Source organism: Lichenostomus cassidix, chromosome 1Aa (assembly GCF_008360975.1).
Source record: "Lichenostomus cassidix isolate B80296 chromosome 1Aa, HeHo_3.0, whole genome shotgun sequence".
NCBI classification, from domain to species: domain Eukaryota; kingdom Metazoa; phylum Chordata; class Aves; order Passeriformes; family Meliphagidae; genus Lichenostomus; species Lichenostomus cassidix.
The window spans coordinates 51,239,097-51,264,707 of NC_139480.1; the positions used below are offsets into that span (position 1 = coordinate 51,239,097).

At 44.9% G+C, this 25,611-nt stretch overlaps 1 protein-coding gene across 3 annotated transcripts; it reads left to right on the forward strand.

The window, feature by feature from the left end:
• On the forward strand, positions 1–23,548 carry KCNA5 (potassium voltage-gated channel subfamily A member 5). 3 transcript variants are annotated; one of them, XM_085048932.1, is made up of 4 exons: positions 1–3,544; positions 18,424–18,530; positions 20,430–20,555; positions 22,876–23,548. In XM_085048932.1, the coding sequence occupies exon 1, from the start codon at positions 113–115 to the stop codon at positions 2,000–2,002; it is 1,890 nt and encodes a 629-aa protein (XP_084905058.1). In that variant the 5' UTR covers positions 1–112; the 3' UTR covers positions 2,003–3,544; positions 18,424–18,530; positions 20,430–20,555; positions 22,876–23,548. The 3 variants fall into 3 exon arrangements, with proteins under 3 accessions (XP_084905058.1, XP_084905059.1, XP_084905061.1); XM_085048933.1 differs by lacking the exon at positions 22,876–23,548 and adding an exon at positions 21,964–22,868; XM_085048935.1 differs by lacking the exon at positions 18,424–18,530.
• Positions 23,549–25,611: the final 2,063 nt, after the last annotated feature.

Below are 25,611 nucleotides of genomic sequence, written 5' to 3' on the forward strand. Positions count from 1 at the left end.
GTAGGGCAGCGCGGCCGCCCGGAGGTGGCCGGCGGCGGCAGCGGGGCGGCGAGCGCAGCATGCCCGCCGCCTAAGACGCGCCTGCCTCCCGCCGCCGCCGCCGCTGCTGCCCATGGAGATCGCGCTGGTGACTCTGGAGAACGGCGGCACCACGGCCATCGCGGGCGGCGACGATGCCGCTGCCGCCGGCGGCCGGGCGCGCTGGCGGGGCAACTTGCTGCACGTCGCCGGCTCGCCGCAGCTGAGCGACGGCAAGGAGAGCGCCCCGGCAGCCCCGCTGCCGCCGGCGGCCGCGGGGGACGAGGAGCGGGAGCGGTCCCCGCCGGAGCCCCCCGGAGGAGGGAGCGGCGGCGCGGGCAGCCCCGACGAGCGGCCGGCGGAGCCCCGCGCAGCCCCCGCGCTGCCGCCGCGGCCGCCGCCCCGCGCCCCGCGCCCCGCAGCGGACATGGGGCCGCCGGAGGAAGGGGGACACCGCCGGGGCATGGCCATGGCCGCGGCGGGCGACGAGGAGGAGGAGGCGGCGGCGGCCAACCCGGGCGCCATGCACCACCAGCGGGTGCTGATCAACATCTCGGGGCTGCGCTTCGAGACGCAGCTGGGCACCCTCAACCAGTTCCCCGACACGCTGCTGGGCGACCCCGACAAGCGCATTCGCTACTTCGACCCGCTCCGAAACGAGTACTTCTTCGACCGCAACCGGCCCAGCTTCGACGGCATCCTCTACTTCTACCAGTCCGGGGGCAAGCTCCGCCGGCCCGTCAATGTCTCCATCGACGTCTTCGCCGACGAGATCCGCTTCTACCAGCTGGGTGAGGAGGCCATGGAGCGCTTCCGGGAGGACGAGGGCTTCATCAAAGAGGAGGAGAAGCCCCTGCCCCGCAATGAGTTCCAGCGCCAGGTATGGCTCATCTTTGAGTACCCTGAGAGCTCCAGCTCAGCCCGGGCTATCGCCATTGTCTCCGTGCTGGTCATCCTCATCTCCATCATCACCTTCTGCCTGGAGACCCTGCCCGAGTTCAGGGACGAGAGGGAGCTGCCCGTACCCCTACCCCCGCAAGGTGGAGGTTTGAATGGCACTCCCGGGGACTCCCCACCCATGCAGCCGCCCAGCAGCCTGGCTGATCCCTTCTTCATCATCGAGACCACCTGTGTGATCTGGTTCACCTTCGAGCTCCTCGTGCGCTTCTTCGCCTGCCCCAGCAAGCCCGAGTTCTCCCGCAACATCATGAACATCATCGACATCGTGGCCATCATCCCCTACTTCATCACCCTGGGCACAGAACTGGCCCATGAGCAGCAGCAGCCCGGGGCTGGCAGTAGCAATGGGGGCGGAGGCCAGCAGCAGGCCATGTCCCTGGCCATCCTCAGAGTCATCCGCTTGGTCAGAGTCTTCAGGATCTTCAAGCTCTCCAGGCACTCCAAGGGGCTGCAGATCTTGGGACAGACTTTGAAAGCCAGCATGAGGGAGCTGGGCCTCCTCATCTTCTTCCTCTTCATCGGGGTGATCCTCTTCTCCAGTGCTGTCTACTTTGCTGAGGCCGATGACCCCGAGTCTCATTTCTCCAGCATCCCTGATGCTTTCTGGTGGGCTGTGGTAACCATGACTACCGTGGGCTATGGGGACATGAGACCTGTCACTGTGGGGGGCAAGATTGTGGGCTCCTTGTGTGCCATTGCAGGTGTGCTGACCATCGCCCTGCCTGTCCCTGTCATCGTGTCCAACTTCAACTACTTCTACCACCGAGAGACTGATCACGAAGAGCAGTCTATCCTTAAAGATGAACACAGTAGTGCTCAGGGCAGCACTGCGGGGGGAGAAGGGAAGAAAAGACCCAGTAAAGACTCTCTGAACAAATCTGTTGTGCACTTGGAAAACAGTGAGGAGTTCAACAATGGCACCAGCTCCTTAGAGAAAGCAAATATCAAAGCAAAAAGTAACGTAGATCTTAGAAAATCCCTCTATGCTCTCTGTCTGGACACCAATAGGGAAACAGACCTGTAAGGAGAGGAGAGAGTTAGAGTTCAGAGGGGCAGAGGGATTTTCTGGTGTCACAAACTTGCTACTATAATTATTCTTTTAGTACCAATTAGTTTTTTAAGTCAGGCTATATTTTATAAATTGATCACTGTCCTGAGCAGTCCTCCAGGAATACATGTTTTTATGTTCTTTTTCCATGACACAAAGGGTCACCTATTTTTAAAATAGACTAAGAATAAGCTACACTCCATGATGCAGGAGCTGGTAAATTATGACAGTGAAAAATCTAATTTGTAGAAACTTATTTTAGCAAATGGTCATTGGTTTTAAATGGGTAATTTGTAACCAATTCAGTTTCTCCAAGTTTAGTATACAGAATTGAGGGGACGTGTGTGTGGAGAATGAATGGATTTGGGATGGGAGGGGGGAGGTTGGGGTTTTGTACTGTAGTTTCAAATTGAAATTATTCAAATATATTTTGTATCTGTATGACTGTATTTATGGTTGAAAGGGGATTTCTTATTCCTGTGAAATATATCATTAAAGCACTAGGAACATTAGCAGATCAGCACTTTCTGAGTTTTCCACTTGTGATCAGTACAGATCTGGTTATCTTGTATGTGAAGTGAATTTGGTGCTTTGAACCCTATAGCAGAAAACTTCTGTTGTCATTGATATGTTAGTTTCTTGTGAGCCTTAAATTATTAAATATTGTAGATATACATCTTTATAAATAATTTTATGAATTACCTTCCTGTTTCAGAATTTCTAAGTAATTCAGTCATGTGCTTACTGGCCCCACTCAAAGAAGTATGTGCAGCTTTTTCTTTTCTTTTTCTTTGTAGTTTTACAGTTTTATACCTTTGTTATATTTTTGAGACCGAAAGAAAAAAATACACAGTCTGCTGTTACTGGTTTCAATCCAGTGCATGACAGATCAAAAGTGATCTGAACAGATTTTCAAGTGCACAACAGATCAACACCGTGAGGGAGTGGATAGGCACAACAAGAAAGTAGAATATTGAGTGCAATATCTGCAAAACTGTTTTCATTGTATGCTCCAGATTCCTTGGGCATGTGTATCAGTCACCTTTATGTATCCACACACCATTTGTGTACACAGTTCACTGGTTTTAGCTACCATAGACTGGGAGTGGATGGCACTTCAGGAGTCAAACGTGGCGTGCCGTGCTGCTGAAATAACCATTGCGTGGCTTTTCTCTTGGACATGGATGGAAAGCACCATCTATTCATCAAAACACATCCCTGGTTTCTTTTATTTCCAAACAAAACCTTCTCAGCACTGTGGATTTTACAGTTGAGGTGTTGTTGAGAGACGAGTGACACATTATCTTCATCGAGATCGCAGCTTACTCTGCAGGCTGACACAAAGTCGCTCCTTTAGCTCAAAGAGCTCAAAGAGTTACCATTTCTCTTGCAAAGGACGTCTCTGTTTCCCCCTCCAGCTTCTGTTTTATTGCTGAAGGATGTTCCATGCCTTTCCCACATCCTGTGGCACAGCAAGAGTAGCAGAAAGAGAAGGCTTGATTGTCAACATTGCTCAAGGTTTGTTTCTAACAAATTTTCTAATATAACTAAGTAAGTGCTCAGTTGGGATTATAATTTATTCGAGTACCTCATCTATATCCTGAGATAAATTGAAATCAGCTTTGCAGAGCAGTGGTCTGACATTCTCTCCCCCAGACACAAATGCTGCTTTCCTGTCCCTTACTATGCTCTTTAATGATAATGCCCAAATGCATGATGATTTTTTCCTTTCTAGACAGTAAAACAAGTGCCAAGCAAGTAATAATTTTCATGAACAGAGTGCTCAGCCCAAACCCCAGGGGTGAGGGGAAGGAATTTGAATCTCCTAATGGATAACAGCATATTCCACATTAATTTTAGAATTTTAGATTTCTTGGTTGCTTTGCTTGTTTCTTTAGATGAGGAATGATGCTGTAATGTGCTGAGAAGCTGTCTGAAACAAGATTGACAGGAAAAGTGTTCAGTGCAGCTGCACTCCAGACTCAGGCAGATCTCCAGTTTGCTTTGGTGGGAGTTGTTGCATCCAGGGGAAGTGCAGAATCAGCTCTTTGGTGAGACTGAGTCTAAGATGAAATAAAGAAGTGGTGTAACTCTGCTGCACGTGCTGAGATCTAGGACATTGATGGACTTAGAGTAAGGCTTTTTGCTCAGACAAGTAGCTTGATTTGCTCTTGCTGATTGAATCCATCTGACTCACCCAAATAAGTACCAAACAATTGCAGTGAGTCTTTCAGGAGAAAGTTTTGAGGTTGTCTTTCTCTTAACTACTACCCCCACCTTCCTGATTGCCAGAGTTTGGTCTTCCAGCTGTGTGTTGTGTTGTGTTGTGTTGGATTGGGCTGTAGGCTCCTTAGAGCAGGGCCAGTGTGTCCACTTGTTTGGCACCCTGTGTAAGGATTTTAGGGATCTGGATTACATCTCTTTTGTTATTGCAGGAAATGTAGGTGAAAGCAGATCGAGGCTGTGGGGAGTGGGTCAAGCTGATCTTGGTGACACAAAGGGAAGGCCTGGTCTTCCTCCCTCCTGTTTTTTCTTCTTCCCACCGTGTGTCCTTTTGTTGCTTACACTGAACTGGTTCTCTCCTTGTGGAAGTACAAATGCTGCCTTCTCTTCCAGGAGCTGCTTGAGCTCACTTCTCTGACAGAAAATTAAATATAGCACCAACTAGGTAGATTTTTCTGCCAAATTAGTGAGTTGGAAAGTGAGTTCCAGAGCTGGTGCAAGGAAGGGATGGGGAAAGTCAGCAGTGTGGGGAAATGAGGAAGCAAGGAGTGAAATCCTCACCCCTCAGTGGCAGTGAACTGTGACATTATCATGACTGCCTGTTGAGCCCTACTTTGTGTTTGCAGAGGTACCATAGGACTGAGCCCTGCAAGGTGCTGAGGGCCTGAAACTTCCCACAGCAGCCAGGCTGCAAAATTCGGTTCTGGATTCCAGCCTATTGAACCATGCAATAGTGTTGGTTGGAAGGGACCTTAAAGATCAGCTCATTCCAACCTCTGCCAGGGGCAGGGACATCTTTCAGTATGTCAAGCTCCAGGCATCCTCAGCTTCTCTGTGCAACCTGTGCCAGAGCCTCACCACCCTCACAGGAAAGAATTTTTTCTTATGTCTAATATGTCCCTGCTACAACTGAGAGTAGAGTTTGTCCAAATCAAAACCAAGCCTAGTGAGAGCAAAGCACCCTGACTGTTGCACAGGGTTCTATGCAGGCTTGTCAAATCACTCCTCAGCCTTCTGTTTGAATATGCTGTGTTTTTCCATGACAAAACAGCAGAACTTTCCAAGAGAAAGAAAACAAATTATTCTTAAAACGTGGTTGAAGATATTTGTTTGGCTTGGGTTTCTAAATGTTTTTTAAGCACAGTTCAGGCAAAGTCAGCTTTGACACCTTTATGAATAATGCATAATTTCTATTGGCTTATAGAGCAGTAAAGGATTTGCTTTCTAATGAGAGGTACTGCTGCCAAAGACTGAGTAATATGACCAGAAATATGGCTAGAGCCCAGTTCAGCAGGGCAATTAGCATGGGCACATGCTTAAAGTAACTCAGTTTTCAGCAGGTGTTTTAGATGCACTGATCTTTATGATTTTGAGTGTTGAGATCATTTTGAGCTGGACTTCAGTGTTCCACGTGTGTCCCTTCCAGCTCAGGGTATTTTTTGATTCTCTGATGGTTATTTAAAGATGAAGTATAAACCAGGCTGAAACTTTGGGGCCATTGGTTCCCTTTGGATTTTGGGGCAGATATGTGGGTATGTGGTAGTCATGTAATGTGCCAATGCAGATTTGTGCTGCAAAAGAGTGTGAGAGTCAGAGAGAGCTGAATCCCTCCAGGAAAGCTCCTGGAAATGTGAGACAGGAAGAGTTTTCTCTTCTAGGCCCATTACAAGAAGGAAATATGCCCTAACCACTATTGATTTTATGTTAGCTGACCTGGGATGACCAGCAAGCTGAATAAAACCTCTTTGCCATATCAAAAGCATCAATATATCAGAGCTTGATGAATAGCAAATCATTGCAGGCATAAAAAACCCCAAACAAACCCAGCCAAACAACAAACCAACGCTTCTTTGTAAACCCTTTTGGCTAGGAGCTGCAACAGAGAAGCTTCCTCACCCCACACATGCCATAGTTATTAATGGCTTGTCCTCTCACGTGGGACAGTGTGCACTAAAATGCTTTCTTGAGGGTGCTGAAGTGAATATTCTTTTGGGTCACCAGTGATGTAAGTTTAGTTTGCTCAGCCTGGCCTCAAGGGGAGTCCACATTTCCCTTTTACTTTTCCATCATCCTAAAAAACGATAAAACAGTAACAAGCAGTTATATAACACCATTCATCTCCCAGAGCTTTATGAACAATTGCACCATGATCTGTGCACAGGCAGGGCAAAGAAAATGCTGTGGAAGGGAAGAACAAGCCTTTCAAACGGAGAGAGGGCTCGGAGAGGCACAAATAGGAGTGGGCTTGGCTGGACTGAGATGTCTAAAATGTGGATCTGAAGGAAGAGAGAGATTCCCTCTGTGGTCTCTTGCATGGCTCGGAGTGGCTCTGCAGGCAAGGGCTGCATGCCAGCAGCTGTGCGCTGCGACCCATCTGGTGGGGTCACTGAACACACAGGGGACTTAATGCTTCTCTGAGCAGCACAAGCAAATCCCTCTTCTGTGTGCTCTTTTCATTTGGGCTGTGTCAGGAGAACGTGGCACTTGTGCTGGCTGTTCCCTGGCCTCTCCAGCTGCAAGCACTGCTGGCTGGTGGAGGTGCTGCTGGTGGGGCTCTCCATCTGCAGCGCACTGAGCCATTCTCCAGGCGCTGCCCTTCACCTCCCTTTAGGTAACAAAGCAAATGTCAGAGCTCTCTCAGTGGCAGATACATGTGTGCACAAAAAGTCTGACTCTCCTGAAACATTTCACAGAATCACTGAGGTTGGAAAAGACCACCAAGGTCATCGAGCTGTGAGTGATTGCCACTTTGTCAACTAAACCAGTGCATGGAGCCACGTCTAGCTGCTTCTTGAAGCCCTTCAAGGATGGTGACTCCACCACCTCCCCGGGCAGCTCATTCCAATGCCTGACAGCCCTTCCTGAGAAGAAATTCTTCTTCCTGCTCAGTGTGAGTGAAGCTAGTGCTGAGGTCAGATGAGGAGAGCGTTCAGTGGCATGTGGCAGTGCCACTGAGCCGTGGGGAGGGACGAGCAGCCTCACTGACATCTGATCCAGCCGTTTAGCTGGACAGATCCAAGATGCCACAAACTGGAGTGGAATTTGACAGGGCCCCCCAGGGTGAATTGCTGCCAAATTTAGGGAATGATGCAAGGAGGGCTTTAAGCATGCCATCAAGACTTTGGCCTTGCCACTTGGCCAGTGTGGGATGGGAATGTTGTGTGCCAGGCACTGTGTGGGGGAAGCCTCAGGAATAATGAGGTTGATCCTATGCAGCATGGAGGGGCAGCAAGGAAACTGGGAGATGAAGTTTAACAGCATCTGCTTGCCTTTGGTGCAGCTTTAGCCATGTCACTGTGTGGCCACCAGCCTCACTCCGTAGCTCCAAATGTCCAAAAAATGAAATAGAAAAGGTCTTTGTAATAATACAGCCTATAACCAATTAAAATCATTGTTCCAAAATCATTCTAACAAGACTTATGCTATGTGCAGCACCACTAAATATTTTTTTTTTTAGATTGTGCCATTTAGTCTTGTGGCTTCTGTAAAGTTTGTTTCTTGGTTGGTTGGTTTTTAAGTTGTTTGGGGTTTGTTTTGTTTTGTTTTTTATAAGCTGTCTTTCTTTATGCATGAACTGGTCCCCAGTTCTCCTTGTCTGCTTGTTAAAGTTCTGGTTTTTTTCTGGCCTAAATTTGGGACCTCAGGGTGCTGATACTCTTCAGTGGACATGGGTCATGCTGTCTGATATCAGTGTGTCAGCTCATAGGAGGAATAAACACAGCAATTCTCCAGTAACTCTGTGGGCCCACTGACCAGAACATACCTAATATTTGTGTGATGAAACACTGTGAAAAATGTGGGTATAATAACCATTGAAATAACATGAAATAAAAAGTTTTATGTTAATTGGGATAGGAAAAACGTAAAGCTGATAATGATATGACTAAAAAATAAATTGGAATTAGAAGTTGTGAAGAGAAATACCAACTTGTTTAAAGAAAAAGAAAGCTTCAAACTGACAGAGAATGGGTTTAGGTTGGATATTAGGCAGAAGTTTTTCCCTGTGAGGATGGGGAGGCCCTGGCACAGGTTGTCCAGAGAAGCTGTGGATGCCCCAGAAATGATCTAATAGTAAAATTAATAACCTTCCTGGCTGGCAACAGTGTTTTCATTAGAGTGTGGGCTTCCTAGCACACAGTCTTTATGGTTACTGCAGAATTAATGATTTTCCAGATAGAATTTAGAATTTGCCAAGAGTCATCTGTGAATTGTCTCCTGCATTAGTAATTCACAGGCATCAGGGGGACGTTTCCAAATAAATCAGTGTAGGTTCTAACACTTGATTGGCAGGAAGAAGAGAAAAAAAGAAGGACACATTTTATTTCTGTGTTTCAACTGTGGTGTGCCATGGAGGTTGTCATTTGCATTTTTACAAAAAACAGCTATGGTTCTGTAAAAATTGACATTGGAAAGGATTTTACTGGAGAAGCCACCTTGGATGGAAAGAGGTCAAGCCACTTCTCAAGACAGTGGTAATTCTGACCTTCTCTGGTTTTCTGACAAAGCCAGCTTGGAGATAAATGTTGAAATAGATGGTCTCTTCTCTCAAATCCCACCTCCAGGAGTGGTGCTTTCCTCACTTCTGTGGGCGAGGAGTGCAATGAAACCTTGCAGCTCTTCTCAGAACAATAGAGTTGCATAATAAATACTGATGTCAGGGCTGATGTTTCCATGAAGATGGTGGAGGAAAAGACGTGATTTAAACATACTACGTTGGTGTGAGGGTCTGGTGTGTACAAGAAACAGCTAGAATTTCTTCCTTTGTGTAATTTCACTCCAGTGGTGGTGTCCTAGCATGCAGTAATTCCTACAGAAAATCTCACAAATCCATACCAGGGCTTTCTTTGCTCTCTTCAGTTAGCAGACATTAGTTACATTATACCACAATTAAGTCTCTCAAGCAAATTCAACACATTTAAAACCTTTTTCTCTCCCTCCTCCCTGCTTAATTGTCAGTAGAAATGCCTGTGATTGGGGAGGTGAAAAAATATTTGAAGGATTTAAGCAACATAGCCTTATAATTTTTTTTTTCTGTCTTACTTAAAACTTTTCGACAATCTAACGGGGTGTGATTGAAGGAAGGCTTTAACATTAATTTGCAGAGCAAATTGTATGAGTTTCTTAGTTCAGAAAACACTAATTTTCAAGGTGGTGCTGCACAAGAGGGTTGTTTAAAGGAAGGTTATTGTGAAAATGCATGGTGTTTTCTTATGCAGGAAAATGATGCAAGGAAGCAGGGAGTGTGGAGGGTGACAAAGCTTGTTCTAGGAGGGAATGCCCTCTAGCTAAAGCTTAGCCACTGTTCTTTCAAGGAGACAGTGTTCCTGGAGCCAAATGGGAAGCAAAGGGAAGAGCAGGAGTCCACAGCTGAGATATCAGAGCATTGCACTGAGAAAGGGATGGTGGCTCCCAGAGTTGTTTCTGGACTTCAGCCACTGGGCAAAATTCCTGCACAGTATCTCTCAGGATCATGTTTAAAAAGCCTGCTCAGTGTTTGAAAGGATGCAAGAACCTGCCTTTAGGAGAATGTGCTAAAGTGTGGATCCAAAGGAGGCACTGGCATCTTCCTGCAGGCCTGGTGGAGTAAGTTCCAGTAAGCAACAAAATTTTTGTTAGATTCCTGTTTCCTCTTGTCTCCCAGAGTATCTCCATCTCAGTGATGCATCCTGACAATGGAGCAGAGGCTGGGAAATGCAGAATTGTGGAACACAAGAGAGAAATCTCTCTGGAAGGCTTGGAAACAGTGTGCATTTCAAAATAGAATTTGCACTGCTTCTCGCTAGTGGAAAATGGGGTAGCTCTGTTCTTAAAAAGGAAGCTGGATATTCCACTGAGGAGGAGATACAAATTCTCATAGACATCCTGACTGCATCTATATTAGAAAATGCAATGTGCCCAGGACCATTCCCTGGCACTGAGGCCAGCTGGCAGGGGACAGGCTTTGCTCCTGCTGCCAGAGGCTCCCTCTGAAACAAGGTGTTCGGCACACAGCCTACTGGGCTCCCTTCCTGCCTCTGCTCATTCCCACATCGTGCCTAGGAATATTTTGGGAGAGAGTGCTTGGCTACAGACTTACCAGCTTGACCAGGAGTCTTTAGGTGTGCTTGATTGTGGTTAATAGCTTGGGATCATTTCCTCCAACTCTTTAGGTGGCAAATGTGGATACAGCCCTGCTTTAAAGCCTCTTGTCCTCAGGCAAGTTTTGGGGTATCTTAAAAGCTTTGCACATTCCCCCTATTGGCACGTCCTTAAACAATAATCAGTCTCTATTCACTGAGCACAGTTATTCCTGCCAAAATCTCTTCTCAGCTAATTCTGCTTCCACCTGCACTCATCTCTATGCAACTCTGCTAAAAATCACCACGCAAGCCCCCAGCTTTTCCAACTGTACTTAGAGGAGCACAAGTGGATCTGACAGTGAGAGGGGGCTGCTGTTGTTTTGGGGTTTGGCTGATTTTCCTGTTTGCTCAGCCCTTGTATTTCCATCATTGCATCTTCTAATTCCACTTGGAATTCCAGTTGAGGCCCTGGTGGCTGAGCACAGCCCCTAGTCTTGCTGTCCAGCAGGATGCACCAGGAAATAACTGGAAATTAAGAAAAAAACTAAACAAAACCAAACAAAAAAACCCAAACCAACCAACAAACCCACCAAAAAATTAGGAAGGGGTGGGAAGATATGACATTCTAGTGCTGCAGAAACCATGGACCACCCAGCACAGGAAGGAAGTGGGCCAGCACTAGAATTCTTCTGTGATTTCAAGGTGAGCCTAGATGCCAGTGGTCCCCAGAGACTGGAATGTGAGTTAAATTCAGTCAGAAAAACTGCATGTCTGGAAGTAAACTTCCATTTAAAAATCTTTTTTGTAATCCATGGATCTTGACAGCTCTAACTACAATAGTTTAAGATGTTAGTGCTGTCAACCACCCCAAAAAGGGGGTGAGAAGGGTTATTTAGAGACAGGACACATAGTGAAAATGCACATGTAGAAAATATGAAGATTTGCAAGAAAGTAAAAGCATTATTCAGGTGCCAAACACATTGTGGAGGTGAGCAGATGCAATCATCATCAGAGACAGTAAGGAAAGGAGGGCTTTCTAATTATTTCCCCAAGGGAGAGCAGTTGTAAAGTCATTTTTGCAGCATTCATGGAATTATGTATTTAAAGTATCTCAGAAGCATGCCTTGCGCTCTGTTCACTCTGTAGCTGTGGATTAGTCCTGCTGAAGTCAACTGGATTCCATTCCAGGAATCCTACTCAGATAGGCTTGAGCTCTGCAGTCATATCCTTTGTTTTCCCTGACTCCTGACAGCCCAAATTAAATGGAGATCTCTCTTAAGGGTGACGGAACACTGAGGGCATGTGCTGCGGGCACAGTGTGAAACAATATTGCTTCTTGCCTGGACTCTGCGTGCCCAAATGGCAATGTGGCATGTCTTGGCTGCACTCGTCCCTCAGGCAAGGCAGGTGATGCTGGGGAGGGGTGTGAAGGGTCCGAATTTGGAAGAGAAAATGATCAGACACTGATGAGTGGAACAAAATGCTCAAGCCAAAATGCTTTCTCCCCAGGGAAGCTCTCCCACAGTCAGATGCAGTGTTCTTTAGCTGTCTGGATTTCATTCCAGGACTGCACATGGCTCTTAAGGTCCTGCCTGGGACTTTTTTTGTCTGCTGTTTGGTAACAAACCCAAACATACAGCAAAGCAGGCCTGAATAAGGATCTCACATATCATTCACATTTCATCCCTGTAAAACCATATCATTCCCTTGTCTGATTTTCTAATTGAATTGCTATGGGTGTAAAATCACGCTGTCAAATTTCCTCGTTTGCAGAGAGCCCAGAGCCAGGAGCCAGTGTAACATACTTTGAATTTGTTTTCCTTTTTAGAAGGGGCTTGCATTTTGGGTATTTTTTTTCCCGGGCTAATGTACATCTAATGTCAGGCTCCCAGGATGAGAATGGTTAGACTGGTGCTGACATTTTTAGAAATATGTGCGAATGGAAAAATATCCTGGGAGTGCTGCCAATGGCTGATTTTGTAAAGTTTTAGTCTCTGTTGAATAGGAACCATGAGCCAGGCACCTGTACTGAAAAGAAGCCTTGCTTGTAAATTTTCTTATTCAGGTGTGTGCCAGACATGCCTGCTCAATTTAAGGAGAGGGCAGGAGTGAATTTCAGCAGGCTGTGGCTCAACCAGGCAATATTAAATTCCCCTTTCTGATCAGATGACAAACAGCCAATTAGCATCTTTCCCAAAGGGAGGAACAGCAACCGGAAAAGTTCCTGGCAAAAGAGGGATTTTCCAAGGTTTAGCTGTGGAGGTAACAAAGCGGTGCAGACAAATCTGCCTGCCCTGTGGCTGTTCTTTCCAGTTTGGGGCTGACATGACAGGGACAAGACAGCGCTGAGCTGAGCTGGTTTGCAGTGAACCAAACCTGCAGCTTTCCATTTCCCAGCGAGGCAGTAGAATTTGGAGGCTGAGTGTGGCTGATTCACGGTGCTGTGAATGTCAGCAATTTTTATAGGCTTTGTGGGGGGCTCTGTCTGCTGCCTCATCAGAGCAAATGCCTCGTTAGCAGACTGCAGGCTCCCACTGGGCGAGCAGGGGTGGCACAGGGGTTAAGGCAGCGCAGGACGAGCTCGGAGGGTGCAGCATCATCTCGCTGGGAACAGCGGCTCTGTCTCTATCCAGGGCTCCAGCCAGCTCCTGCTGTGCTGCTGGCTCTGGATCTCAGAAGGAGCCTGGAGCTGGTGCTTCTCACTGCGGCCAGGCAGCCCTCCAGGAGTGGCAGTCCAGCAGAGCTCAGTGCTGAGCCTGTCCTGCTGCCTGAGAGCCTCTTGGCACCAGGAGGGTCAGGATGTTCTTGTCTGGTGCTCCAGCTTTGGTGGGCACATCAGCCATCCCTGGGCAGTGGCAAGGTGCTTCTGTGCATGCCATCCTTCTCCCATCCCTCTCTCTCTCCTGCAGGCTCAGTGTCTCATCATCATCAATCATCGTCTCCCTCCTGATTTCCATACTCCAGGCCAAATGGATGTGGCTGTGCCTCGCTCTCCCTGTTGAACAGGGCCAGTCCTCTTCAATGTATTTCTCAACCAGCTGGGTGCAGGAGCTGAATGCACCCTCAGCAGGTGTGCTGATGGTGCCAGTGTGTGCCACAGAGTACAGATCCTGGCCCTGGCAGGGCTCCCAGGGTTGGCTTGATGCTTCCCCACACTGGCAGGCACACTGTGGCTTGGTGGTGCTCTTAGCAGGAGGTTTGGATGAAGCTGTTTTCACACGTGGTTGGCTCTGTGGAGCACCACAGAAATTGACTGATATCAGCTCTGCAGACAGCAGTGTGTTGGACTGAGCTGGGCTCAGTCTGGAGAAGGGCTTGGTGGTTTCAAACAGAAACAAGGTTTTTTAGTCACTCTTTTGTTCATCAGTAACTTTTGAACTCAGCCATTTTCACCTGCATTTGGCAAAAGGACACCAGCCTTGAAGAAGGTATCTTCTTTTTACAGCTTTTGGAAAAGTAGCTGCTGCTTGTGGGACAGAAAGACTGGAATTAAGATTGCTGCTCTTAGGCAAGAGCTGTGGAATTAGCTGGCCTAAATTGTTGCTCTGTCAAAAGGAGAGTCCGTGGTATGTTCACAGAATTCTCTGAAATGCTGCAAATGCTGATTAAATGGGATTTACAGAATAACAGCAAGGAGCAGAGTTGTGCTTAGAAATGAGGTAAACAGTGCCTTTTATCTTGAGGCAGAACTGCAAGTGTACCACTTGCTATGTAACTATGAATTTGGGGCTCTGAGCAGCTGGTTTTATGTCTTGGGCTTTGTTTCTTCAGGGCTCAAGACTAGGGCCAGTCCTGTTCAATTATTTATCCACAATCTGGGTGAGCAAGTCGAACACACCGTTAGAAATATGCTGGTGACACCAGACTGGGAGATGCTGCTGACTCTTCAGGGCCAGGAGGTTGTGAGAGCTTGGAGCATTGGGCTGTGAGCCATGGGGTGAATTTAGCAAGAACAAATGCTGGATTTCTATGCCTGGAAGAGAGGAATGATGGGCACAATGTACACTGGGAGAGGAGTGCTCAGACAGTTGGGCCTTTCCAACTGAAAATATTCTCTTTTTCTGTTTTATTTTCTAAAGTTATGAATCACGCTGGAGGGAGGGCAGTCATACTGGATTGTTTCACACACAGGCACATCTGGGTGAGGTCAGAAGGCATTGATGTCCTGCCATTGCTAAGAAAGACTTCAGAATTTTGTCATTGGTGCAGTGATGGATTTCTGGTGAAATCTCTTCAAAACCAGTGATGAAATTCTCACCAGACTGGACACTTGCAACACATCTAACTTTATACCATGCAAAGCTCACAGTATCTCTGCCAAACCAGTGGTGAACAGGAAGAACCTCTTGTTTGAAATCTGATTTTTACATTAATCCTATGATGCTGTGAAATCTGATGTTTGAATATTCAGCCTGTGCTACTCTCTCAGAAAGCAACCTTATTTTGAAAGGTAAGAAATGCTGCAGAAGAGGGGCAGAGGCCCAAACATCCTCACCTTGATGCCTGCCATGACTTCCAGGGTCTAGAAAAATCTTGAGTGAAAGTTTTGTTCATGCTTTATTTTCCCTTTGTGTTCTTTTACCACTGTAAAATAAGTGTAGCAGCCCACTGCAAAACAAATGGAACATAATCTGCCATTTTTTCTCTTGGCCATTTTGAAATAGTCTGTTCTAATAGCCAAAGGATGGCAGGCAGCAGTTTGTGAAATCATTTTGCATGAAAGGATTTCAAAAAGCTTCCCCAAAAGCTACCTACAAGTTATTAACTCACATTTGGGAACCATCTGCCTAGTGGCTTTTCAAAATAATGCTATAAGCACACAGGCTAAAAGCAAGAAATATCTTACAAAAGCATATTTTTCAGAAATAAAAAAAAAAGAAAAAGGAAAAAAATAAGAAGGAAAATACAAAAAAGAAAAGGCAAATTCCCCAACAAGTAAGTCTTACCTTTTGTTATACACTAGGTGATAAATCAAAAGGTATTTGGGAACAGAAGTGTATCTGGGGCATTGCCATAACATGTATGTTCGGAGAATCATCTTACAGTTCCTGTTGCAGAATTTTGACCTATTTTGCTCCTGCTACATTTGTTTGGGGAAAATGCAATGCATGTAACAGGGACATTACTGTGGCTCTTCAGATTTTACAGGCAAGAATTTACAGCAATTTTTCTTCTGCAGAGAATGAGCAGAGATTATTGACAAGGTTCTGGAGTGACAGGACAAGGGGCAATGGCTTCACACTGACAGAGAGCAGGTTTAGATGGGATATTTGGAAGGATATCTGTCAGTCCATAATGCTTAAGCTGGGAAAAATGGGGCTGGAGGACGTAGGAACAATTTGAGGCAAATGGGACTTTTGGACTTTCCTTAAAAAAACTTACCTGAGGAGTTGCAAGTGATGAACTGATGTGTAAAGACATTGTGTAGCATCACAGTATGCCAGATGAGTACTTACTACTTGAAAAGATAGCTGGAATAGGAGTCTATTCCATGTTTTTATTTTCTGTAGTGTATGACCTGGATATTCCCTTAGGTGTCCTATCCTTCTGGAATTCAGTGAAGTTTCTGGCTTCCATGGTTACCTGTGTCACTAAGTTCCATAGCTTAATCCCATTTTGTGTTAAAGGGTAATTCCTTCTCACATTTTTTAATTTTCTGCTGTGGATCATTCAGCCATCTGTAAGGATTCCCATTCAGTTTTGAGCTCCTGCATCTGTAGCTGCATCCTAAAATGGGCTGATCCACAGATTAATGTAAAGATGACATGACATTTTCACCTTCACTCCCATGATCCTTCTCCCACGATTACACCCAGTGTGTCACTCACTGACAGGGGACACTCAGCCTTTCTTGAAGCAGGTGCAGGCTTCACAGGAATAAATCCCTTGCAGTACCTGAAGAGAGAAATGTAGTGACAGGACAAGGGGGAACGACTTCCCACTGATGGAGAGCAGGTTTAGATGGGATGCTAGGAAGAAATTGTTCCCTGTGAGGGTGCTGAGGCCCTGGCACAAGATGCCCAGAGGAGCTATAGCTCCCCGTGCCCTCTCTTGGAACATCTTTTGCTCCTCTTCAGTTTGTGAACGGCCTGGTGCTTTGTACAGCCAGCAGAGCCACGAGCAAGGCTGTCTCCCCACGCTGCCCTGTGAGTTCTGACAGCCTCCATGAGTCACAGCAACACCTCCCACGAGCTCCTGCAACACCTGTGGAAGTGACACACTGTCAGACTCAACACTGCCTTGTGCCAGCCTCCCTTTGCCTTTGTCACAGGCAAACCTGACCTGATGCTGCACTTGATGAGGGGAGTTGCTGTTGTTTCAGTAAACCCTGTGTTTTTCTGATGGGAAGCTGCTCCTGGTCTACATTCCCAGTTCACAGGGAAGAAGTCTTTGCTCACACAGCCTGTGTAGGAGCAGGAACGGAGGAAAGACAATGCCACAGAATGTTTGCTCTAAAACTGCTGCCCATATCAAGGCTGATCGAATTAAGCTGGAGGTGAAAGAGTTAATCTAAGACTTACCATGGCAGTCAAAGGGTGCACTTTAGGCAATGGCCAGTGTCTGACTTCAAAACAACAAATCACAGTCTGGAGGCAATGGAAGACACTTGGTGTGGTCCCACTGACTTCACAGGGGTCAGAACTGAGCTCAGGGCTCAGTTTAGACCTTTTGTAGGGCATGGTTCAAGCTGGGGATACTGATCTCTTCCAGGAACTTCAAACTGAATCCAGCCACCACAGAATCAGGTGGTTTCTTAGGAAAGTTTGTTAGACTTGTCAGTATTGACACTGGATTTCAGATGTATATTTGCTGAATTACTCTTTTGATAAAACCCCTTATTAAGCAAGTCTGCCTTCCATCTGGTGCTGATCTTACTTAAAATGCAGCGAGATTGGCAACTCATTAATTCATGGACAGGATGAAGATAAAATTTGCATAAATCAGTTCATAGTATAAAGTACAAAACTTCTTGAAAACTAGTTTCTTGAAAGAGCAAACTGAGAACCTTTCCCCTTAGTTCAGAAACTCTTTGAAAGATTGAGAAATATCTCACACATTTCTCAGGCTGAAATATCGAGTAGTAATGTTTGGGTTTTTCAGATTCCTTTCCCATTAATTCTTGTTCCAAATATAGAACTATACTTGTCTTGAAACTGGTGACACTTCATGTTCAAGGCAGAATTCCTGCTCTTTTAATGATGTGGTTTTATTTTTAAGGCTTTCATCTTACATCAGTAACTTTAAGTGCTTTTCAGTGATGCTCTGAGCAGGGAACTACCATCCTTCTTTGTTATTTTCAGTGCCAGATGACATTTATATCCAATGGTAGGCATCCATTTGCTATGAAGATGGAGTAACAGGGAATGCAGTGTACAGATCTGAGGTAATTTTGATCACTGCTCTCTGGAAATTATAGTGATTATACACATTTTAGTATTTGGTTTACCTTCTAGATTGCAACTCCTTCTTCTGAATCACTAAAACAAAATCATATTAATTGTTGGGTTTTTTTTTCTGGAATATTAAAAGTCTTGTTTAAAATGAACCACCCTGCTCCAGTTTGTCAGAATTGCCAGTTACCATCTGCAGGGTGGTAATGTAACCTCCCTGGCAGCTGTTGAAGTGCTCTGTCACCCGCCATGGAGAGAATTTCTTCCTCATGTTGAGATTAAACTTCTTAGGTTTTAGTTCATTGTAATTGCTCCTCGTCGTGTCACTGGGCACCACTGAAGAGAGCCTGGCGCCATCTTCTTGGCACCTTCTTTGACATATTTGTATGTCCTTTCCTGACCTTTTGTGCAACTCAGGTGATAAAACAGAGCTGAAAAGTAGGATATGGAAAGGGTTCCTTTGGATCCGTAGAGTCCACTTAGAACTGCTGCAGACAAAGACAATCTCAGAACAGGAACTTGCAGCTCAGGACAAGCCTTACTCTAAAGGACAGCTGAGAGGTGTTTGACAGCAAAAACTTGTTTAACTCAGTAGTTCCAAGGAGCCTCTCTGTTAAACAGAAAGCTCACAGCAGGACACTGCTGCATTAACAAGATTTTCTCTGGCTGCTCCAATTCCCTTTAGCTTTTTTATTTATTTATTTTTACTTTTTTTTTTTTCCAGTAATCCTCTTTCCAACTGCAGCAGCATTTGTTGTCCTGAGGTGCTGACTCCAGTGGAAGAGATTTTAGTGGAAGCTTCTCCTGCAGTGTGCACAGGCTTAATTTCAGGTCAGTAATCACATCCTCCTCAGCCTCTCCTGGGGCCCTTGCATTGATCATCCTCCAGCTGGAGGAATTCTCTGAGAGGAAGGGCATGACTTTCATGTTCAGGTCACATTTCTGGATTGAGGGTGAACTGAGGGAAGCTTCTGCCCTTTGGATTCAGGGGAGCCCTGACATTTGAATGTGGCATGGATGTGCAAGCCGTCAGCCTTTCCTGCTCCATCAGGCACATCTTCCCTGCTCCAGGCAGCCAGTTATGTTGGGAAGGGACAGGAGGAGAGGGCAGAGCATGTGATGGGTGGCTTGGGCTGGTGTTTGGGTTCTGAGCAGCCAAGTCACTGCTGGATTAGGCTGTTTCACCAACAAAAGACTCCTCAGCTGTTCTGAGTCATCATCAGCAACCCATGTGAAATGTGAAGGGCTTGAGTTGATGTGATGGGGTAGGAAGTTTGCCTCAGGACAAATCTGGAGAACAAAACATTAGCAGAAATAAAACATGCTTTGTGTTTTCCAGTGTTACCTGGAGAGCCAGACTGGAGCAAAAAGGAAAAGCAGGAGGCCAGCAGATCTAAAAGTTTGTGAGAAAATACTATTTGACATCCTTCGCTATATTTTCCTGTGAAAGCTGGAATAACACAAAGGATCACAAGTGATCCTTCTGCCAAACTGACTCCAGAACCGAGCTGACTCCTACTTACCTTCTCAGCAAAAAGGGGATTACTTTGGCTAGGTACACACTAAGGTCCTGGAGAACTCATTGCTTCAGTACCTGAGTGAGGGGAATCTTGCTGCTGAGTGGAATTCTCATACCTGAGTTAGGATTTTATGCCCCTTTTTTCAGGTAAACACCTTTTTTTGGTCAAGATGTAAATATTTGGTGGACAAGACTTCTTTGGCTCCTTTCCATGAAGTTCATTTTTTAAAGTGGCATGGCAATAAAAGAGGAAACATCTGCTAGACTGAGATTTATCAGTTATTTTCTGTTATGAATATTTTTTTTGAAGGATGATATGGTGTCCAGTTGCTGCTTGAAGTACTCCCTCTAGCCTAGGGAATATTTGCTTGTTCGTATAAAGGGTGAACCTTCTGTGATCTTGGCTTCTGACTGGTTAGAAAATGCCCTCAGGAAGATGGAGATGGAAGTTCAGATACAGGGAAAGGAGGGAATTGTGATTCTTGAGCAGGGGCTCTTAACACTCAGCAAGGAGGTAAGAGAAAATAATTATGCTTCCTCTGATCAGCCTAATTTCTGCAATGAGGTAGAATTTAGATTTTTAACTAGCAAACTCCATGTTTCTTCTGGATTTAAACAGAAGCCAGAGTCCAGGCACTTGGGGAACTGAATCCACTGGGAAGTGTGAGTGCAGGATTCTACAGCAACAGACTGCACTGGGGTTTAGGTGTTCTGCATTTTGGATCAGGGTAGCTCTATGTGCCATCAGGAAGGATTTAAACATCTAATTCCTCCTGTGACCTAGCCTTCCCATCCCACATCCGGGAACTGTGGTTTGGCCTCAGGAAGTGTTGATCCTGGATGGTCTGTCTGGTGTGGCATCGGACTGGTGTGGCATCAGGACTACATCCCTGAGGTGATAACCAAGAAATGTGTAAGGAATAGCTCTTCAGCTCTTCTACTCATCTTGAATTACATTCCCCTGCCTCTCATGAGCCCTTTATCACCTCACAGGTCGAGCTCTGTACTTTTATTAAAGGCTGGTGTAATGCCAGCTCTCCATGTGATTGTCTGGAACTTGGACTTGCATCCAGCAACATCACTGAGGCTGTAAAACCAAGGAAGAGCTGCAACCCTCACAAATGCTGAAGACAGTTTGCTGAAGAGACTGCAACAGCTGGAGCAGGTATGTGCTAAATCAGTAAATTCTGGTGTCTCTGTGTGTTTTGCAGAGCGACCTGGAGCTCAAGCAGGAGCAGTCCTCTCCAGACAGCTCTCCACGTCTTCCCTAAACACACCAGCGAGCCACGAGACCGAGGCAGAAATTCCAGTGTGGGGAGGGTGTGAGTCATGAGATGGTGAGTGAAGGAAACAGCAGGATAAAAATAACAGAGCCCAGTATGATGCAGAATATTAATCTCTTACCCTGTGTTATCCCTGCTTGTATTACAGGCACTGCTCTGCCCTAGCGTAGATGCTTTGCTGCTCAGAACAGATCCCTCTGTGCTACTCGGGAAGATTATGGCTCAGGATGCCAGATTGCAGGGACTCCTAATACTTGGGCCTTTAGGTTGGCTGAGAATTCTTAATCAAGGAGTTCCTGCTGTAGGAAATATGTAATCAAAGGGTGTCAAAGAGCTGTGTTCGTATTTTTCATGTTTACGTCAAAACATCGAGTTCAGTTAATTTGACATCAACTGGAAAAAATTTGTCTATTCAAAATTTAAATTGGTAAAGTGCCTTTCATTTTACAACCTTCTTTTTTCTTTTTTATTCTCTCCTTCCTTCAAAAGGAGATAAGAGGGGATAAGAGTATGAAAAGACCACAAAAACCCACATAAAATTCAACTTTGATTCTAGCTCCCATGAATCAGTAGGAAAAAAAAGTAGGAAAAGTGGAATTGGTAAAATAAATAAATAAAAAAAAAGCCAATTATTTTATTTTGAGATGTGAATCTTTCTTTTTCTACTCAAATCTGCCATTCTGTACTGGCTGAGCTTTGTTCTGAGATAACTCACAACAAAATCGGGAGCATTTCCAGCTCAGCCAGTGTGAGGTTTATTGCCCAGTCCCCTTGACATCTCCTCTAATCACTGGACAGTGATCTTCAGAGAGCTCTTTGCAGCTTAGGGAGCCTCTTACTCTCTTATTTTTCAATCCAGTCAGGAATCTGGGCATCACAAAGACAGCAGGAGCTTTTCCTTTAACTTCAAAGGGTGCCAGCTCTGGCACTGAGGCTTCACTGCAGATTAACACATAGAGAGCTCTTCTGACAGAAATTGCCTTTCTTACTTCAGAGTGGGGAGAGCTGTTTATTTCATTTCACACAGATTCTGTTCGAAACTTTTCCAAAGGATTTCACTTTGCTGCTTCTCTTGTTTTTTTTCATGTATGTCACTTTAGGGCTTAAGTTCACCTTCAAGACTGTGGAAAACTTTGCCAAAACTGGGGAACAGCCTCCTGAGACAGGCAGGGAGGTGGCTGTGTGGTCCCCATGCTGCAGGACTCACAATTTGAATGACCAATATTTGTAGGGCTCTCTCTCTCCTCTTTGCTCTTTTAGGGCTGCTTTATGAAGTGAAGCATTTGCACACATGCTGAGAAAAGAAACCATGTATTTGTGATGGATTTAAGGGGTGTGTGTGTGTGTGTGTAAAATCATATCGTTCAGGTGCACAGTTATTGTTAAAACCAACTTCTTTGATCCCACTAAGCTGAAAAACCCCTTTTTCTTCTTCTTCTTTCTTTTCTATTTTGTCTTATAGTGGCTGCCTGGGAAGCTACTTGGGAATAACTTTTCTGGTTTTAAATACTGTTCTTAGGCAATCTCCTGTTATTTTTTACTTTTATATTTCCATCTATTTGACTTATTCTCGTATACCAAGTCTCTTTATTTTCCAATGCGTAAAGACAGAAAGACTTGTTTTGGAAGTTCTACAAAAATGGAAGTCATTGTAATAATGATTTGATGTCCTTGGAACGCACTTTATTTACTATTTGTTTTTATTAGGACATTGTTTGAACGTAACTTTAAGCCCAATAAGGTTCCAGGACTAATCTCCTGGGAGAGGATATTTATGGTCCATATTTTCAGAGAGGGAGATTGGAAGTAGAAAAAGGCTTAAGTATTTAGGCCTCTCTTCAGCTCTGAAGGCAGGGGAAATCTGCAAATAGTCACTTGACCAGCTGAAGGAGTCGGTGGCATGTGCAGATGCCCAGCTCCAAGGGGCACTTGCATTCCATGTGTGCTCATTCCAAGCAGAAACGTGGGCCTCAGACTGTGTGCATCACTGCAGGGGAACTGACCTATTTTTCTGGAGAGGAAAAATCTACCATAAAAATCTAATTTGCAAGGATTGTAGGAGTGGAAACGGGGCTGATTTGGTATTTTTTTTCTCTAGGATATTTGGTTATGCAAACAAATTGATGAAGAAGAAACTTCCGTCAGGAAAACCACTGGTGGTGCTCAGTGTCACTCAGTTAATTGCAACCTCCTTGAAAGGAAAGTGAAATAATGGTGAATCTGTCAGAGAATCAGAGGATCACAGAATGGCCTGGGTTGGAAGGGACCTTAAAGATCCTCTAGTTCCAACACCCTGCCATGGGCCTAATGATTTTTTCCTTGTTGTTTACTGTAGTTTTTGCATGACAGTCTCCTGATTGTTTTCCCCCTGCAGACACTGACCATTAGGGAGACTGCTGCAGAGTGAAACCAAACCAGCCTATCCTTTGGTCTTGAGTCATCTTGGGTTAGAAGCTGCAGAAGAATTTCACTCTGGATAACTAACTGTGATGTCCCCATCAAGAGGACATCCTCAGCAAGTTGGATTTCTTCACTGGGATTGCTGAAACACTGGTCTGTTTAGAGGTTTCTCTCATAGAGGAACTGTTCAGCTCCACAACACGAGTGAGAAAAGTTCAAATCCTTTGGGCTCACTCCCAGGCACCAGACTTTATTATTTGAGCTTTTGTTTGGAAATAAATTGAGTTATTGTTATAGATTGGGCATCTTCTCCCGTGGTTCTTACATATCAGACTTTCTCATTCTGGAAGAAGATTCAAGTGTTTGTTCTCTTTCTTTTATTGGCACTCATCTTTGTTTATTTATTTTGTATTCTTGAGATGTGCTGCATCTCTGGAGTTTGTATTTCTACTTTTAGCATAAAAATGCTGTACATACAAGTCTAGAGTGCATCTGAAGATTAGTCTAATTTTTCATGTGACTTTGACTTGAACATTTTTTTGTTTATGTTTATATTGCTATTTCAAATATGTGCATTACCTGTATTCTTTATGCCTTTTCCCCATCTATAACTCAATAAAACAATGTCCCCATTCTGCAAAACTATATCACGTGTGTGTGACAGTGGTAACAGTTTCTGAATAACAGTGACTGATAATTTTGAATGTGTTAATCTATATTTAAATCAACTTCTTTATATATATTTTTATCTATATCTATATCTGTCACAGCCTGAAATTCTTCTGATGTGGGATTTGAGATGGTGAAAAAATGACCAGTGAGTGGTAAGCTCAGCTCAGGAATAATTCTTCATAATTCTGTTTGGATTTGAAAGGTAGATTTTCCTGCTCCAAAAAGGTTTATGTTCTTTATGTCAGTTCTCATCCATGGCTAAATTTAGAATGGATTTTACGTGAGTCAGTGGAGTGTCACCTGTTTCACCAGAGAAGTTTGTGTGAGGACAATACTTACCTGCTGGATGCTGTAGGACCTGGCCCTGCCTTGTTAGAGTCCTGAAGGAAGATTCTCAGCTGGCATCAACCAGCCTGATTTCCTCGATGTTAGTGAAGCTCTTCTGTTTTTTACTCACTGAACACCTCAGAGTTTATCTGCATTTAAACGAAATGTGGTTATGTGAAGCACAAACTTTTTAAAGGCATTTGTTATTTTTTTTTAACCCTCTCTGCTAAGGAATAGAGTACCATGACCTGGGAAATCTGTGGGTTAATGCACAGTCCTCCTTTTACTGGAGGACTTCATCCTTGTCACATGGATCTTCCAGTTCCTTCCAACTGCCTTGACTTCCTTGGGTTGGATAGATCCAGTCAAGTGCTCTGTTCTGTGCTGAGGCAAAGTCCTAACTGACGTGAGCAGATGCACAAATGGATGCAGGACTGAGGCTTTAATGAGGAGATTTCTGAGTCTCTGGAAACAGGCTTTGATCTTAGAGTGAACTTATCAAAATTCGGAGCGCTCTGAGCGTTTGTGGACATTAAAGTCCCTCAGAGCAAGGGCATGAAACCATTCAATGTCTCTCCTGCTTTGGGGAGATTCAGCTTTTTTTGGCATATTTGTTAAAAGACATTCACTGCCAGGAGAAACTCGAGGCCATTGTACAATGCTGGCTTTTTACTGCTGCAATATTCCTTTGGGTCTCAAAGCTTTAGTGAAGTCAATGGGAAATTTTCTATCACTTTCTGTGTGTTGGGAACATGTCCTTGCTGCAAGTAAGACTCCATCAAATCCAGCTGTTTACAAAGCAAAGAGGGAAAGGCATTTCTCATCCTCGTCTGCTTAATGCTGTATGCCAAACCTCTGTTCAGGATATTAAATCATACAAATTGCAAAGTGTCCCATTTAAATAGAATGAAATCTGAACCAACTCAAGCAGTTCTTCTGTGGGATATTTACCACAGGGAATGGGCAATAGGACCTCCAAGGAGATGTCTGAGGATTGTGAGTGATGGGGACAGGTGACTAATCTGACTTACCTACACCTTCATCACTGAATTGAGCACAGCTGTATTTTCTCATGTACCCCCAAATGACAGCTCCTGACTCCCCTGACATCTCAGAGGCATAGTACACACATCTAGGCATCTCCAATCAGAAACAAGATCTGTTCCTGTAAACAAACATCTGGGGCTGGCTTATAATTAGGGTTTCTATTTATAGGACATCTTCTTTCATTAAGGTTAGCCACTGCTGCTGTTTTGCCAAAAGCATGTTCCTTAATTTCTTTCCAGATTCTCCTTGTCATTATTAGAGGATTAGGAGGCAAGTTCATGATTTAATAAGCTGGAGTTTCAGAATAGGCTAATCAAATAATTTTGATACTATTTATTGGCTTTTAATTTGCAATGAAAGATTAAATTTGGAGGAAAATATCTTTAGCCTGAAAAGGGGATTTTGCTCGGAAGTTGACTCTGTCCTTAACCAGCTCCTTGCACTGTGCTTGGGCTTTGTGTCTGTAATTAGAGGAAAAGAAGCCCAAGGTAGTCAGGAAACACAAGAGACTCCTCTAAATGATAGGTGATGGACTGAAATCCCCAGAGGTGAACATGGAGCAAAGACCTGTCTAGGACAGGATTCTTAATGCCAGGATCCTGTTCCATACCCTTGTAAACGTGTTTGCAGCAAAGGAGCCTTGCAGAGCGTGTGCCTGCCATCA